At 46.0% G+C, this 17421-nt stretch overlaps 1 protein-coding gene across 1 annotated transcript in view; it reads right to left on the bottom strand.

Moving 5' to 3' along the window:
- Window positions 1–9646: 9646 nt before the first annotated feature.
- Window positions 9647–17421, bottom strand: part of HUNK (hormonally up-regulated Neu-associated kinase) — a 53667-nt gene continuing 45892 nt past the window's right edge. The window contains exons 9-10 of the mRNA XM_009894925.1: window positions 12662–12725; window positions 9647–10293 (exon numbers count right to left, since the gene is read on the bottom strand). Of these exons, the coding sequence (XP_009893227.1) occupies window positions 9647–10293; window positions 12662–12725 (711 nt within the window). The remainder of the gene's footprint in view (window positions 10294–12661; window positions 12726–17421) is intronic.

The following is a 17421-nucleotide window of genomic DNA, read 5'->3' on the forward strand; positions in this document are numbered from 1 at the left end:
GAAAAGAACCCAAAAAACACAGCTGCTGGAAAGGGTAAGCATCAGTTCCAGCCATTTTCTGAGCTTAGGGAGGAGAAACGGTAGAACTGGTTTCAGTTTTGGGAAGAGGACCAGACACATTCTCATTTTACCTAAACCTGTGTCCTCAGACTCAGGCCATATGTCACCAGTGCTGCGGTAGCCCCAGAAGACCACGGGGCTTTGCTCTACTACATATCTCTTCAAAATAAAGAAGTTAGGCAGTCATCAAAACTGGCCTAACAGAGGTCTGAGGCAGTGAGAGCCACTGGTGAGGCAGGAGTTGTCTTTAATGCTGCAATCAGTAACCCCCCCCCGTTGTTTCCCCTATATCTGTGCAGTTTCTACTCATTCTAAAAATGTTTATTTTCTGAGGTTGCGCTGCTTCATTATGAGGGAAAAATAATTAAACTATAATTATTTAGCCCTATTTCTGCACATGAAATTCTCTTAGCTACAGAGCATCATCCAGGACACATTATTTTGGCAGCTTTATATTCTGAAACGCTTTCACTGCCCAAGCGTCAACATCTTTTCACCTGGGGCTCTGCACCCAGCTGTCTAGCCTCGCTGCAGCAGTGCCTCTGGCAGAGTCTCGAGGCTGCAGAAGTTTTAATAGCCGATTACAACTGTTCAGACTTGCTTGCGAGAGATTCAGGCCAGAAGTGTTGGTGACCTGTCACAGTTATCGCTGCACGCTGACAGAGCACGGCCCCGTTCCTGGCAACTGCAATGACACCTTTGCCCAAGCTTGCTGTGTCCTTGTTCTCCCGCGCAGGAGAAACAGAGATTTTCCTGCCTCTGGGGCTGTGGATGTGAAAGGTTGAGCTGGTTTTGGTACAAAGGCTGAGGCAGATCTATTGCTGAAGTAAGCATGTGCAGACCAGTGTGCATTCACATCTGAAATTTGCCTTCCCATTTAAACGAATAAAAAGGCCTTTGATTTCTGTTTCTGAACCACCAGGAAAGGTCCCACCTGGAAGCAGAACACCTGAGAGTGCAGTTCTGCAGGACCTTGGATTGGTCACAGGAGCTGCCCTGGCAGGTTGGGTGACAGGCACCCCCCACCCCATCCGTGTGCTCCCATCCCCTCTCAGATGTGAGAATGTATATGGGCTTGGGGGAACTGAAAACCGGCCCAGCAAATAAGTTAATTATTTTTCAGCTGGGTCACCTTCTTAAGTCACTCCTTGTGAAGTGTCAGAAAACCAACCCCAGGGTGGGAGAGGGCAGAAACAGGTCAGTAGACCTGGAGGAGGGTACTGGGCACCAGAAAGAAAGGGGTGGATGGTCCAGCCACAGCCTTGGTTTTGTGATGTTCCAGCTGTGGGAGAGCTGCCCCTCACCTACTCCTTGTCTTCCCTCTGCCTGCCCTCGGGTTTCATTTTTCTGAGCTAATAATTAGTGTGGTGACTCTTGGAGAAAGCAAAACATGACTGCCCTTGCTGAGATGGTTTCTGCCATGCTATTGCTGCATATAACCATGACCAGAGGCATGGGACTCACCCATGAACACCAGTGTGTAGCAGAGTAGAGGTTAAAGTTAGATTTTCCCTCATAACGTATAAAATAAGCCCAAATGAAGGAGCTCTACCCTGCTCTGTGCTAATAAAAAAAAGCATCCAGCAGTACTTTCAGAGCCACAGATTTTACCCTGAGGTCATTTGTGCTCAGCTGTAAATGAAATCTTCCCTCCTGTCCCTTCGGGACACTCATCTCTGAGGGAAATGTCACTTACTAACTTTTCTTTTGGCATTTCCAGGGCTCCATTTGCCTCCAGTTCCCCCAGGGAAGCACTGATCAGCTCCACATCCCAGTTCAGCCCGGCTGAGCTGCTTGCGTGCCCCATGCATGCCTCACACCGGCCGCCATGCACCACTCGCCACTCTCAACATTAGCTGGCAGAAGCAGCACCTTCCCACCAAGGAGATACCCTCCTCTGCGCATCCCAAGTCACGCCGACCTCAGTGGCCAAAGTTGCTGCTGTTTTATTCCCATTAAACGTGCAAATCACACTCGCTGAAGCTTACCTCATATGTCACCTCGTTTGTGGGCTCAGGCCCATAATTGGTAGGAGGAAACCCTCTGTGGGTAAAGCATGAGGTGCACGGAGGGAAGGGGAAGCCCCATGGAGCCCTTATTAACTGCTCCACAGGAATGATACAGTTTGGTGTCCTCTCCCAAGGCTGAGCTGCGAGCCCAGACCTTGGGGGGGAAATGGTAAATACCGCCCCATGGAAGCTGCCAAAAAGTGTGCAGGAAGCCTGCTTACTCCAAGGACTATTTTAGCTGTGGCAAAGAGCAGGAGAGTCCCATAAAAGAGCTGCCCCCTTGGGCTCCTGCCATCAGCCCACTTTCCCCGGCCAGGTCTCCTCCACCTTCCCCCTTGCCTTCAGCTGGTTCCCAGAGCCAGCACCTGAAGGACCCAGCCCAAAGGCCACCTTCTGCACCGAGGTTTGTTCTCATTCCCTTCTCTCTTCTTCAGAAGTGCCTAACAAAACAGCTGTGCACGTTAAAATGCTGGCTGCAACACCTGCCATGCTGTCATTTTCATAAATAAAGGCTGGGTTTGTAACTTGCAATTTTGCTGCCTGCTTAAGTAACTAAATAAGAAGGTTTGCGGTTGTGCGTGGTTGTTAAGAAGGTAAGTCTTAAACTCATCAGTAAAAAGCCTGAAGTTTTTATCAATAGCCCTGGGGTTCAAAGTGAAATCTAATTAATCCATAAACCGTCACAAATTGGTGGCCTCTGCAGGGACTGTAGAGTTAAGCACCGATTTAAGACATTTTCTGCTGGGATAGCTAACTCCTCCATTCAGAAGCCATGGTGTGAAAATGGACTTTTTCACCCCTCTAAAATTGTTTCACACTAACGTTTTACTTAATTGCTCTTTGGAAAGTGATAATCAATAAATCTGAGAGAGGAACTTTTGCTGGAGGAGTTACAGCAAGTGCCCCAATTAAAATGTTAGGGCAGAAGATCATCCCAGTTTTACAGATGTCAACTCTGGGGGGTTCTTCTGCTCTGCATTACCTTCAAGGGCGACTTCCCATTTCCCCACTCCCAAACTGTGATGGTGGCCTTTTGCAGGATGAACTCCAAGGCCTGCAGGTGTTTCTTGGAGGACTTCCCACTGATGCAACTGGGTGCTGGTCACACACAGCAAGATCACGTCAGAAACTTGTCTTGTCCTTCACAACCTTCAGCAGCTCCATGTCCCATCCCCAGTTTTCATGTGGCTGTTGTGAAGCAGGGGGGGGCTCTGCCACCTGACCCCCAAAATCCCATGCTCTTGCAGTGCCAAGGTCTTCAGGGCAGGGTCTTTGGGCAACCGAGCTGCTAGAACAACCCGGCCTCCTCTCAAAAATCTGCCCACCACCATTTTTCAAAGACTTATGATCTGGTCTGATGTAAGTGGCTCTCATGAGGATGGACAGACCACTTTCCAGCACAAAGGCCACCCACAGGCACTTTGAAGGCTTTCTGGGGAAGCGTTCGTACTCGGAGAGCTGCTCAAAGACAGAAGCTGCAAGAGCCTGTGAACCTGGCCATTGCAAATCTATATTCCCGCCCCCAAACCCTGTCCTCTGAAGTGACAGAAACATTTTAGCTCAATTAAAACACTGTTTTAAAAGTGGAGCCACAACTCCCCCCCCATAATTTCAAATGGCTAATGTGTTGGCGTGGTAGACTGAGGGATGTCAGGCCGCTGGCCTGCCTGATAGCAGGGCATGTGGATATAAGCTTTGCTGCACGAGCACCCAGGTAATTAATTCTATGGGGTAAATGCCTCACGCATTGGCTATCAGTACATGTTGGGTACCCCCCTCATAACACTCAGGTCGATGTGGGGTGGAAAAGATACTTTTGGTGTGGATCCCAGATCAGTCTGTCCATCTCTCCGTCAATCTCCTGAACAACGTCTGAGCCCTCCTGGCTGCTTTCAACCAAAGGAAGTCCCGAAAATCCAAAGTTTTCACAGATTTCACGAGGATTGGTGACCAGGTAGAGAAGGACACTCAGATCAGCTCAGTGGGGTACACAGGAAACATAAGTCCGAGCCCACACATGGGCAAGTCCAAAACAAATTGTCTGGGGGCAGGTAGAGATGGGAGGAAAAAAAAAACACCATCTAACAGCCATCCCTATGCTATAAGCGAGTCCGAGCCTACACATGGGCAAGACCAAAACAAATTGTCTGGGGGCGGGTAGAGATGGGAGGAAAAAAAAAAAATCTAACAGCCATCCCTATGCTATAAGCACAGGACAATACTTCTGTATCCTTCTGTGAAACAGAAAGAGGAAAGCTATTTTGAAATAAAGCCTCTGATGGCTTTTCTTTTCTTTGTTTTAGATTGAGTCTATCTTTTCTGGTTGTAGGAGATCCAACGAATTGGGGGATTTTTACATTTATAGGTAGAAGAGTGCTATTCATACAAATGTTAAGAAATATATTTCTTTATGATCTATGTCTCAAAAATGCAGTAGTCCTGTTTTTAGATATTAACCAAAATTTTAAAACAAGTTTAGAACTTTACCCTTAATCAATAAACCTCTTCTTATTTCTTCTCTCTTGGGCTTTTCACTGCGCTGGCATGGGCAGGCAGACAGCAGAGATGCTCAAGTGAACCCCAAATCGTATGGTAGGTTCTGTGCTGACACCCTCTGTTTCTAACAACAGCTAATTGCCTGTACCTCAATAACAGAAAGCATTGTATTTCAGGCTTCTTTTGATATTAAATACTGAAAGGACTCAAACTGTCCTCCCCCTACACACATCTGCAAGCCACCTTTGTGAAAGCCAATTACAGGCCATGCAAACATGCCCCGGGAAACACAGGCCCATGTACGCGGCTGAGCAATCAATGCTCAAGCTGCTACCTTGACGGAAAACCTGCTGCAAATATGACACTCGCTCACTTCTGAGGGAGCACGTTTCTCTCAATGAGAAGCGATGACGTGAAGTTGAACTCCCTCCCGGTATTCCCCCACGCTATTCCTGCTTGAGACCGCCTCCCATGCAAACAGGTCGCATAAGCAGGAGGCAGGGAGCTTGCCGAAGGACCGCAGAGTCACACCTAGTAATGAATTTGCCACACGGCTGTCTTTCTGCACGTGAGTGATTTGTAGCTCTCAGGCGACAGAGGTACGGTAACTTTTTAATAGGAAAAACAGGCGCCGGTGCTGCACCCAGCACTTTTGTTACACTCCGGGGAAGATGCGTGGAGGGGGAAACAAGAGAAAATTGACCGTTTGTGACCGCCGAGTTTTTAAAAAGCAGGGAAGAGGCAGGCAAACGTCAAACTACTGCACACAGCAGTAGCGTCCCTGAAATTTCTGCTCACTTCTTGATAAGCAAGGCCCTTATGAGCTTGGGGTGCTGCGAACAGTGAAGTTTAAAGCTTAATTGCAAATGGGCAAATAAGAGGTCAACTTCCTTTCAGGTTGGAGGGTTTTGTCCCACCAGCTGTGGAGGGGGTGTATCCCTGCCAGCCTGAAACCCCCTTATCACAAACAGCAGCCCTACACACAGCAACATACCAAATTTATCTGCCAGCCTCACGCTCTGCTTGGCAGAAGCACAGCAAAGATATACTGACCATGGAATCTTTCTCCCCTCTCCCTTCCTTTCTTCTATACATTAACCACAGCCACATTGCTGCCCTGGGCAGATTTGTGCTGGGGTCTCTCCAGGGAGTGGATGACAAACCATCTCACTGGTGCACCGGAGACTGAAAAGTCTCCTGCAAACCCGACCCAACTGTTTTGCAGCTGCACACAAAGGGATTTTGTTGCAAAGATCAAGTGATGCCAAGTGCAAAAGTACGAAAGTAACTGTTATTTACTTTTAGGATCTGTAAACCTTGATATTCTGGAATTTCAATATTTATAAGCCCATTTACAGGAGTACAAAGACCAACACCTTTAGCAACAGGTGATGATTTGTGTCCTTTGTCTTGCTATTTGACACCTATTTTTCGAAGGCAGAAGAGCCTGAACAAAATCGCTTTTATCACTATGGATCCTGAACTGCTGCCCAGTGAGCACTCTTTAAGTGCTTCACAGCTGCTCCATTGTCTCCAGCAGGTTCTGAAGATGAACAGTACCTAAAAAGGCCCCATAAAGCCACAGTGCTTCCACCTTGCATCCAAAGCTCAGCAGTGCTCTTTTACCCCCATGCATGACCTGAAGTCAAAAGTGCATTTTCAGATCTATCAAACAGGTTCAGAACAAGCTTAGTACCAAGCCTATTGCAAACACCAGGAAAAAACACCTCAGATGATTTTGGAGGTCTTCAGATCAGCTGTTGTAACAAACACATTTGTAAAAAGGATGAAGAAAGAGTACTTAGAAGAATTGTGGGATCAACAACAGAAATGCTCCAACTGAAGCTGCAAGGCTGATCACCAGTTTGCACAGCGGTGCTAAGCTGAGCAAAGGTAGGACTAGTCCCTACAACTTGAAGACTTGAAGTCCAGAGATGCAGAAAGCTGATCAGCAAATGCCTTTGTTTATATTTGTATGACTTCCTATGGCTAAAAGCTGGGTTCTCATCTGAACTGGCCGACCCTATTCCCTCCCTCATATCTGGGAACAGCTACGCATTACTGAGGAGCAATTAACTCCCACCGTTTTGGACCTCTGTTTTAAGGTGAGAACTGGAGATACCTATCAGCCTCCACTGGTGACAAACGGAGCTTGGATAATGACCAGAGACTAGATGTGCAACTTCCAGAGGGCTCAAATTAAGCAAGGGAAATCCCACCCTGTGCCTTTTAGCTCACTCGGGGTTTATGGGCACGTCAGCTGCCAGAATTCAACGGAACAGCCTCTGATGGGTGAAGACAAAGGTGCTGGCAATCCTCTTGTCACCTCACCGTCTTGCTGGTTGGTTTTGTACTTAGATAATCCTTGCTACATAGTGACGTGGCAAACAAAGACAGCAGTCCGTGGCAATCTTGTTCAAAAAGTACATATATTTAATAATGATAACAAATACAATTTTGTCCCCTGGAATTTCCACTACTGTATTTCAGAAAGTCCCTCCTATGGTCACTGCAGTTTGACTGTACATAGCTACTGTCTAAGCTGGATACATGGTTATGTTTTAGCAGTGTAGTACTCATATATTCTCTGTAAATATAATAAAAGATTTAACATTTCTGTTTTCATTCTGATTCTTACACATATTTACTGGGTTTTCACAAAAAAAAATACATGTCTCTTTCCTGCCTCCCCCAATCTTTAATGGGTTCCAAATTAATCGGGTTTTATAACTTCTCTCTCTGTCCTGTTTCTGAAGTGAAGCACAGGCCCATGCTTGTAAAAAGCAAGTATGACTGCACCAATATCTGTCAGGAGATGATTTAGTCCACTTAATACTTTACTTTCTGTCCCCCAACATTTTATTGGGTTCCAAATAAACCTGAGTTTGTAATTCAAGTCAGTATCTGCCATCTGTTCAGGTATGCAAATCCGACGCACGCAAAAGATGGGATTTCAGTGGTCCCCGCACACCAGCTTTGCAGCACAAACATGTTCTTAGCATGAAGAAAAAGAAAATGCTTTGATGATTTTAAATGAAAGAAAGAGCTAAAATGTGCCCCTGGGATGCACAGGTACTCTCTACAAACAGACGATGTCATTTTTCAACCTGAAAGTGAGTAAAAATTACTTCAGGGCTGTCTTTCTTATCACATTGGGGTTTTTATGTATATTATTTTAGAGGCAGCTTAACGACCCCAGAGGCGGGTGTCCTCACTACACTGAAGAGTACAAGACGCATATGGACTCCTTCATACTGAACTGACGGGCGGCTTCAGTGCCGAGGTGAAGGTCCCATCTGCAGGGATGAGAAGGGCGCTCTGGGCATTCACGCTCTGCTGGTTTTGCCAGCAAGCACTCAAAACACTTAACAGGCCAGTTATCTGTTCTGTCAGTATTTGGATTAACGACCCATTTTTTTTCTTGCAGATTTTGATGTAAGACTGAGAATCGGGAACATGCGCTCACAGCTACGGGCTGTGCTGGAGACCTCCTGCCCTGCCTCTGCTGGCCCTCCTCCCCCAGTCCCTCCGCGTCTCTCTCATCAAAAGCTTTTCAAACAGGGGAAACTCAGCGTTTCCACAGACACCAAAGGAATGGGGCAACAAAATCGTTTGCAAAAATATTGATAAAAACAGGGCTTGGATTCCTACCGATGGTCTCGAGGCAAAAACCCTGTCTTCCAGCAACAACCCCAAGAAGAAGACAATGCCTCTGCTGCCTGGGTTTTGAAAGGACATTAAGTGGGTGGGCGGCAGTGGGACATATGCGGGCCAGGGCTGCCTGCCTGGGAACCAGACTGGAAAAAGCTTTGTTGAGATGTCCCATACACACAAACACATACGCAAGAGTGCTACAGACGAAAGAAAAGAGTAGTCTTTGGCTAAACCTTCTAATTTATAGGAAATGGTTTGAAGACAAAAACAGAACCAAAAAAATGTTGCCAACCTCTCAGATGTATCATTTACTTAGAAAAACAAGACCGGTATGCAGAACATGGTGCCTTTTAAGAAAGTTAGTCTTCACCGCTCATAACAATACTGAATTTTTGGTAACCACTGCATTACCAATCTTGCAGTATAAAATGGCATTGGTACAGGTTCGTGTGTCCTTTATTAGTCTTTTTAATTCACTGCAGTCTCTCAGAAAAGCCTTCAGGTGTGTCCAATGCTGCCTTGCTGTAACAGGGGCTAATGCAGTCCTGCACGTAGGCGCGCCATGGAACTACTACGACTACAAAAATCAGAGGTGAAGGGATTGTTTAAACACAGCGTGTTGCAATCTGCATTACTGTTTGAAGCATCCGCTTGCAGGCCCATCACATGAAAGGAACAGGCCTCTAGTGTGGTAAATTTCCACGTGATGAAATTTGTTTTTGAATAGTAATGTTTCTTTTGAGTGACATCATTAAATCACCATTTTCTTTAGGAAAAAATGATTCTGTTATTAGCTACTTTATGCAATTAACAGTAAAATCTGCTTTCGCTTCCAATTATGCCACTTTTTTCTGAATGTTTAGATCACTCGTGTCTTTATTCAAGCTTCTACCAACTTAATCTTGGCAGTGCTTGTTAGCAAGTTGCCTTTGGATGTAGTATCTTGAGTTTTTCCACTTGTCTAGCCACGTGAACAATGCCTCTAGAGGTACCACGTACTGTGTGGCACAGGCAGATGGAGCACGGACAGTCTTACCACAGATCCCGGCTGGGACCAGCATTCATGGCACCACGCAGACTACCTTGATGAATCAAACCATTAATGCTCGCTGTTCTTCCAATCAACCTTACTGCAATACTAGATGAGAGCAGTGAAAATACATATTCACGTAGCTCTTTCAAGACATGTTTTACTGTACAGTCAGATGCCAAATGCTAATATATCTTAACAGCACAAGCAGAGCCCTTTTCTTTCAACTTTAACATGTAGGACAACGCCTTCCTTACAAGCAGACCTCTGATTTTCTACGTTGGACCACTGTAGTGTATTACATAGTGACAGTAAAATGCCTGTGGCTTTCCCTTCTTGTTTAAAGTAAAAAAAGTTAGGTCCCAGAGAACAGCAGTGCAAATCCCGAGATGTCAGACTAACACTGGCCGCTGACAGCATCTGCTGCATTGAAGGAAATCTGCGTGGGGCTCATCTGCTGCAGCTGAGGCATCCTCGCTTCCAGCGGCTTGTCGCTCGCCGACTGCATTGTCTGGTTCCTCTTCCGTAGCATCTGTCCGATCCCCATCATGGGGAATCTGCCTCTGCTTTTAACACAGTTAGGGCTGCCCAAGGGGTTGTTGGAAACCAGCTGAGTAGGGGACACTGCTTCTTCCTTTGCTGGATACGCTTTTTCTTCGTACGTGAAAGAGACTTGGGTGGGGTGGACGGGGGACGTGCTCCCTGGCTGAAAAAGCGGGGACAGTGTCCTTTCACTTGAGCTTTTGTAAGGGAAATTCATTGGCGAGCCTAAAATCCTGTACTGATGAGAAGGGGAAACCTGGTCTATTTGGTCCTCTCTGTCAACCGACTCGAAGGAGTGCACAATATTCAGGATGAGAGGAGAGTCCTTCGCCCGGCCCCCGATTCGGGCCGGCTCCTGCTGCGGGGACTCCTGCCTCTTGAGGAGCCGAGGGGTTCTGGGGGGCGGCTGCTGGACTTCGAGGTACTCCAGGGAGCTGGAAGTGACGCAGCCCGTCTTGTTTGCCAGGGGTTCGTGGAAAGGGCTTACCCCACCGCTGGAGTCTGCAAAGCAATCAGAAAAGGAACCAGAAGAGCAGATTGCATTTAATAGCGCTGCCTTCTCTGCTTTAAGGCAGACAGCATCTGACATCACCTTTAACAAGTTTTAGAAGAGCGTGATAAATGCACCGGCTAAAACAAATAGTCTTAGGGACATACTTGGAACCTAACTCCCTGACTCTTATTTGATACTTACGTTGCTGTTTCATGGGTAATTTATCTGCCACTTTCCTCAAAGGCAGAAATAGTGCTTAAACTGAGTAAGACAAGGACATGAAATGAAAAACCACAGATGTCTTCAGCTGTTTGTATTAATTATATCCTCTAAGGCCATGTCTGAGAAATCTCACATTTCCCCCTTCTTAGCACAACTTTGCATGGTTTTAACTGGGTCTGCATACTGTATTCACTGACATACCTAGAGACACAGGGGACAACAGCGAGTTAATTCCTAATGTCTTTCCTTGCATTTTGGAACAAAATCTGTTCTTGGTTTCACACTTGTAAATATGGAGTAGCTGCACCGGCCAAATTCAGGCTGTTACAGTTGGAACAGATTTGCTGCATCGACTTCAGTGAGAATCTTTCCCCAGCAAGGACCAAATATAAATGGAACAATCTTTGCAGGATTTGGCCCAGTAAAACCAAACAGCTCGTGGAGAAGATCTGCTCAGTTTCTACAGGATGCTGGCACTCGCTTATGCCAAGCTAGTTGCAAGAACAACACGCTTTGCTGCCTTTATGGAAAGCTATCCAAGGATCCTGCTTTGCTAGGTTCCCCCTAAGTGAAAGAATAGCGGACCGACAGTTAATCACTGTCCATGAGTTCCTCAGTCTCAAACAATCTAAAAGAGATATAAAGTAATTTAGGTCTGCCAGCCCTCAGGTCACAGCCACAAATCTCACATGTACTTCTTCTGAAAGGGATGGTCTTGGCAGGGGTTGAGACCTGAATGGGTGCGCAGGATGAAATCACTCACATTGAGAGTTGTTTGGGAAAAGCAGACCAGGTTTAATCAGACTAGTTTCTTTCCAAAACTAGTCAAAAATATTTGACCGCTTCATTTAAGACACGTCAAAACATGGTTTCCATAAGCAGAGAAATGCTTTAGCTGAGATCTGAATGATTTTCAGGTTTCAGTTCAAAAAAGCAGGAGAAACTTAAAGAGGGAAAAAAACGAATTAGGTCTACTTCCCCCTGTGCCTCCCACCTAAAAGAAACAACAAATCTGAGCAAAATGAGCTTTTTAAAAGTTTTTTATATTTTTCATAAAAAGTACATCCCATTTCTGACCAGCTCTCTGGACTACTGGCTACCTTGCAGCAGAGGGACCTATGCTGCCAGATGAACATCATTTTGCCATTCTTTTCAGGTAGAAAGTATCAAATGATAAATTATCAAGTCACAAGGAAGAGCATGAAACCACCATAAGCCACCACTCTAAATAACCCCCTGACACCGCAGTAAATGTTTTACAGGGCCGTATTTCCCCCCTCTGCTCTGTAGTGACCTCCCCTCCTTTAGTTCCCTCAGTTAACAGCTAGCTACATCACCTTCCTGCTCCTCAATGTCTCCCGGCCACACTTACACTACTGAGACCCCATTTTCCCCGCTGACTCCCCTTTTCCTCCACTCCTTTCTTCCGCCTCCTTTTGTGAGCAGCTCTCACCCATCCCTTCCAGGCTGCCTCCTACCCTGTGTGATTAATGCTCTGCTCTCCCCTGGCTGTCTCGTCTTTTCCTTTCCCCCTTAATGCTTTTCCCCCTCCTTTTGCTGCCTGAAATTTGCCGGGGTTGGCAGTCCCACCCGCATTTCCTCTTGGCTGCCTACTTCCCCTTCCTCCACCACCAGCTGCTGCCCGCTGCTTCTCCCAAGGATGCCGTCATTACCGGCACTCTCCTCAGGGTCAGGGATTTCTTCCCATCCTGCCCCTTAGTCCCCTCTTAGCAAAACGCGCTTGCTGGTAGGAAGAAGCATCTCTGCCGGTTTTGGTTTGTCAGTGATCTGGGGTGGGTGTTGATGCTTTCAAAGCACCAGTGTGAAGCGCAGATGATTTTGTATAAGTACATATAAATAGAGAAAGAAAGCTTTTTTTAAAACACTGTGGGAATTCTGTCATATAAAAAGAGAAGTAAAAGTGAGCACTCGTGACTGCTGAACATCGTCATGGTTTCCTCAGGATGCTCCGTTCAATGTTTGACTACGTTATCCAGTCCTCTTTCACATACCACCCCCAGAGCAGACAGCAAATGCAAGTCCACGACTATTTACTAACAAACACACAACACACAAGATGCTCTCATTAATACTGTGCGTGCCCACGCATGCACATGCGCACAGGGACACACCACTGGTACTTCTCCCACTGACCTTTCTCCGGACCTCCAGCCTTGGTGACTTTCCGGTCCTTCAGCGCAGCCTTGGTGTTCTGTATCTGCGAGATAAGACAGGAAGAAGGCTGTCTATATGAAACTGGACTTTTCTCAGTTTTCTTTGGGAGCTGACGGTGAAGAATCTCCCCTTTCTTTTCTTGTTCTTTGAGTTTTTTGTCCTTTAAGTTGTAAAACAAACAAGAACAATTTGGTTTACTTAAGGGAAATATAATGACCCCCAGACTTAAAAGCACAACACTTACCGAAGCTGAATTAAAACCCATACATTTGAACTTATCCTGGCTACTCAAAATAACTAAATGTCTCATTTTCCTCTGATCTGTTTGACATGATTTCATGGCTCCCATCTGCTCTGACACTCATGCAGGGTGAAAGTTGGTTTTGGAAAATGGAAGGAAAAAGAAAGCTTTCTCTTCAGAGGCCATTGGTCCTAGGAGACCTTGCTGGAGCAAGTAGATGCAGGTTCGTGCTCCTTCATACCTGAAATTTCCTTCCCCATTTAAACACCAAAAAAAGGTCTTTGATTCCTCTTTATTGCACTTCCGCTGACATTTGAAAAGGTGAGCAGCAAAGTTTTAAAGAAAATTACTCTTTAAGTAATTTATCTTCTGTCCAAACTAGAACTGGAAGAATACAGCTCTTGCTTTTATAGCATCTCTGCAACTGCACAAGACATGGAGGGGGAGGAAATTACCAACCCAATCCTTCACTGAACTGTTAACACCTTTTCGTGATTGGGAAGGCAGCTGATGGTGGGATTGCAAGCGCACACATCCTAAAAGCTAGGGTTGATCTCCAGCGATGACAGAAGTAAAACAGAACCTGGGAGTGGAATCTGAAGAGGAATCCAATTTTCAAAGCACTGGTTTACAGTGAAAATTATTGTATCTTTTTTGAACATGAATCACTAGATTCTGCAAGCTGTGTAACACTCTACCTGGTACTGATTTCAAGGCGAGCCAAAAGTCTTGTTTCAATTCTAAAAATCAGGCATCAGATTTGCAGCCCATATTTTGTTATCCTTCAAAGACTTTAAGAATCTCTCAACTTTCTGGAACAAATCTGTGTGGTCTGGTTTTGGACGTCAGTCTCAAAGAAGTGGGGCTTTTGTTTTGGTTGCTTTGGGATTGTTTGTTTAGAGGGGCATCTATGTGACATTCTTTGTGTGGTTGTAATTCTCATTTAAGCAACATGTTTCGCTGTGCCTTATTGAAAAGTCACTGTAAGTACGAGATTTTTTTAAAAAATGCAGAGAAGTTCCTTCACCCAGTTATGTGCTGAGGCCTGTATTTTGTCTGATAATTATGCACTGCCCAAGGGCTGGCTCTCTTGATGATTTTCTTTTGAAAGTTCATTGACATGAAGTCTATCAAAACCCTCAACTGCAAAACAAGGTGTATACATGTGAGAGAGGGAAAGAAAGATGCAGAAGACAACTTGGATTCTCTTGGGCCACTACACAGCTCCGGAAACGTTAAGACATGTAAGAGGAAAATACCTGGATGGCACATGTTATGATCTTTCCCAGCTCAGTATGAGTCTAAATCCCCACACAGAGGGTGTCTGGGCACCGCTGGGCTCATTAACCTTCGAATTCTCAGAAGTTACAGAGTCAGAAGGAAGAGCTTCAGTGAATCATGAACTAGGGTTTTTAGTTTTATTACAGAAGCGGTTAGGTGACTTGGTTAGGAGCAAGAACCACAGACCGTCTCTGAGGTCCTCATCGTCTTCACCTCAGTCTCCCTTCTCACATACGTTTTTTGTTCCCATTTTTCTCTCCATCTGTCCCTTATCCCCTCCAACTTCTTTCCCTTTAGCTAGCTAAAGCTGACTAACCCTTCCACACAAACAAACCCATGCATTCTGGAGCTGCCATCACTTTGCTTGCATGATACCTCTTTGTCCACCTGATGTCTTTCCCCTTGCCTTTGGAGGCTGTAAACACCTCCGGCACTGAGCATTTATTCCTCCCTGCCTATGCTGTGCTTGGAACAATGCAACATCTGATCGGTCCCAGGTACTACCGATGAAATAATAACAACAGTAATAACAACAATAGCAATAATAGTAACAATGCTGTGTGAACAACAATAAAGTCAGTGGGAGCTGTACCGTTAATTTGGAGCCCACCACACTATTTTTCCTCTCAAGGCTCTGAAACTCTGCTGCCAAGTTCAGCAGAGACTGGGCTCTACCGAGTATCTTTTTTTAAAGGTACTTGTGAGGATGAGACCAAGTGGTGACTATATTAAGCCTAAAGGAGACGATCAAGTTTGTTAGCTGCTTTCTGCTATTTTGGATAGGTGAGGAAAGAATTTGCATGTCTGTTGCTGCAGCATCTGTCAGAATGCAGGACGTTTCAATGCTGCAATATTTTTAGCCTAATGGTGAAAGAGCCAAGCCGCAGCTCCTCACCTGCCAAGTGCCCCTGACTTTGCCTTCACACTGCTGTTATCTTTTCTAAGCAGCAGTAATATGGTCATACTGTACAATAAAAGCACCCATGAAAAAGAAAATTCACATATCCACTGTTAGCAATTAACTAGTTCACCCCAGATGAACGTTGCAAATAGTTTTATAAGTATTTTTTTAAGCTTACTAACACTGCTTCTCTTAGACGACGGTTGTGAGAGGGGAAATGACCAAAATCCAAAACTCCCAATGTGCCATATAGTATTATATTTTAAAAGGAAAGGAAGATTTCCTTCAGGGGAGTTATAAAAGTTCGCTCTTCACTGTACTGTGCACAGCCATGTAATGGCATGCTGTCACACAATGCAGGAGTTGTACCGGTATGTTATATTTGAATAGGTTTGGCATTACATCATCCTCTGCTATTTCCTGTCCTGACCTCGACCCGAAAACCTTCTCTTAGTCCCAGCAACGGATTCGAAAGGAAGATAAAGGGTATTTGCCTTGGCCATGTCTGCAATGGTGATAGGACAATGACACAAGTTCTTAAAAATTGCAAATTCCCCGAGTCTGAGCCCACTATCTACCCTGCGGGAGGCAGACACTGGACCCACGGATTCACTGGAGGGACGGCCGTTCATCACTTGAGGTCTCTCCAGCAAAAAGAAAGAGATGGAACGAGACTGCTGCCTCCCTCCTCCCTGTGCTGCTCATCTGCCCTGAGCACTACAATGAAATCAGCCTGCAAAACAGCCTGGTTACTCAGCGCTGACAGCGGCTCCCAGCACCCTCAGCCTCGGCACGCTGATCCCACCGCCCCAGGTTAGGAAACCTAATGGAGAAGAGGGGCTGGGCACGACCACTGCCCGTGTGCCCTGCTGCCTGCCCCAGAGACAGGCAGTGCTGCTGGCAGGCAGCCCCCGTCCGAAGCAAAGTCCGTATTTCACATTGCTGGAGTGAAGCCAAAGAAATTCAGCTGGCTGCTGAAGCTGACCAGCTCTCTCCCTTGCTATTCCCATGGCAACGCACAGCTACGCTCTTCGCTCTTCGTGCAGTGTCTGCCTAGGGTCCAGTGCCTCCCAGTTCCCCTCTGGAAATGAGGGATGATAAGGGGACTCTTATCTACAGTTCACAAACCTGCCTGAGCTTACAAAATCTGCATCGCTGAGTCCCAGTGGCACCCACTGATCCCAGTGGCAGGAGCTAGACACTCCCTGGGCTGTGTTCTCATCCCCATCAAGGCATTTTAGGAGAGATGTCTACCATAGTCACAAATGGCAGTAGCATCCCAGGGTCTGTATTCACCCACGTGTGCTGCTTCAACTGTCCTGGTACGGTAAGGGTAACACAATCCTTTTGTGTAAGTACAGCTGAAGTGATATAAAACATGCTTTATACTCAGCTGTGCCCATGCAGAAAGAGAATATACTGTATTATTATCATGGTGTCTGCACTGTGATTGCATCAAGGTAACTATTTCAAGAAAGAAATGACACCCCCTCATCCTCTAAATAGCTCCATAGGGACTAACTCTGAGTGCAGGAGAGGCTTTGGAGGGAGCCTTTATCCCTAAGCATGCCTATAAACCAAACTGGGGTCATACAGTGGCACTACCGTTAGTTTTCAACTTAGAGAAGTCAAACATCAGTTCCCGTCTAGGGGCACGGGGACTTCAGGACCACCACCAGACCAGACCATGTGTTTCTGTCACAGCTACACGCAGGTGCACAGGCAGGCTTTGCTGCAGGCTCCCCGGCACAGGTTAGGTACGCAGAAGCTATACGATAATGCCTGGATGGCCTGTGGTTCTCGGTCACTGCACAGAGGAGTGACACCAGCAGTCGGAGGAAGCTGGCCCAGAGAGCACCAGGATGCACCATGCGACATCTCCAGCGCTCACCTCCAGATACCTGCCTGTGTTTCCAAGGGAAGGTTGCCCTGCAACAGCTTGAAGTAAGCTGTCATAGAGCATTTTGAAATATTATATTCATTGAGTCTACCCACTGCTGATACATTTTAAGTAAAGTGGGTTTTGATTTATGTTAGAAAAGAATGATAAGTACTTTGCCCTGATATTTCCATCTGGCTTGCAGTTCAGCTTGTCTTGCAAGCAGTCTTTAAAATAAACAAAACCAGCCATGATACAAATCTGCCCCTGCAATTAGATCATCAATCCGGCGCTGAAGAGTGGCTTTTGAAATAGGTATACTCTTCAGGAATACTGCTCTTTGTGTTGGTAGGTAAGACTCGCGCAGCTCGTATTACTCTTGTAATTCTAGTGCTTGGTAAGAATTGGCCAGGGAAGAAAAATCCAGCCATGAGAAG

Source organism: Charadrius vociferus, unplaced genomic scaffold (assembly GCF_000708025.1).
Source record: "Charadrius vociferus isolate BGI_N301 unplaced genomic scaffold, ASM70802v2 scaffold201, whole genome shotgun sequence".
Classification (NCBI taxonomy): Eukaryota; Metazoa; Chordata; class Aves; order Charadriiformes; family Charadriidae; genus Charadrius; species Charadrius vociferus.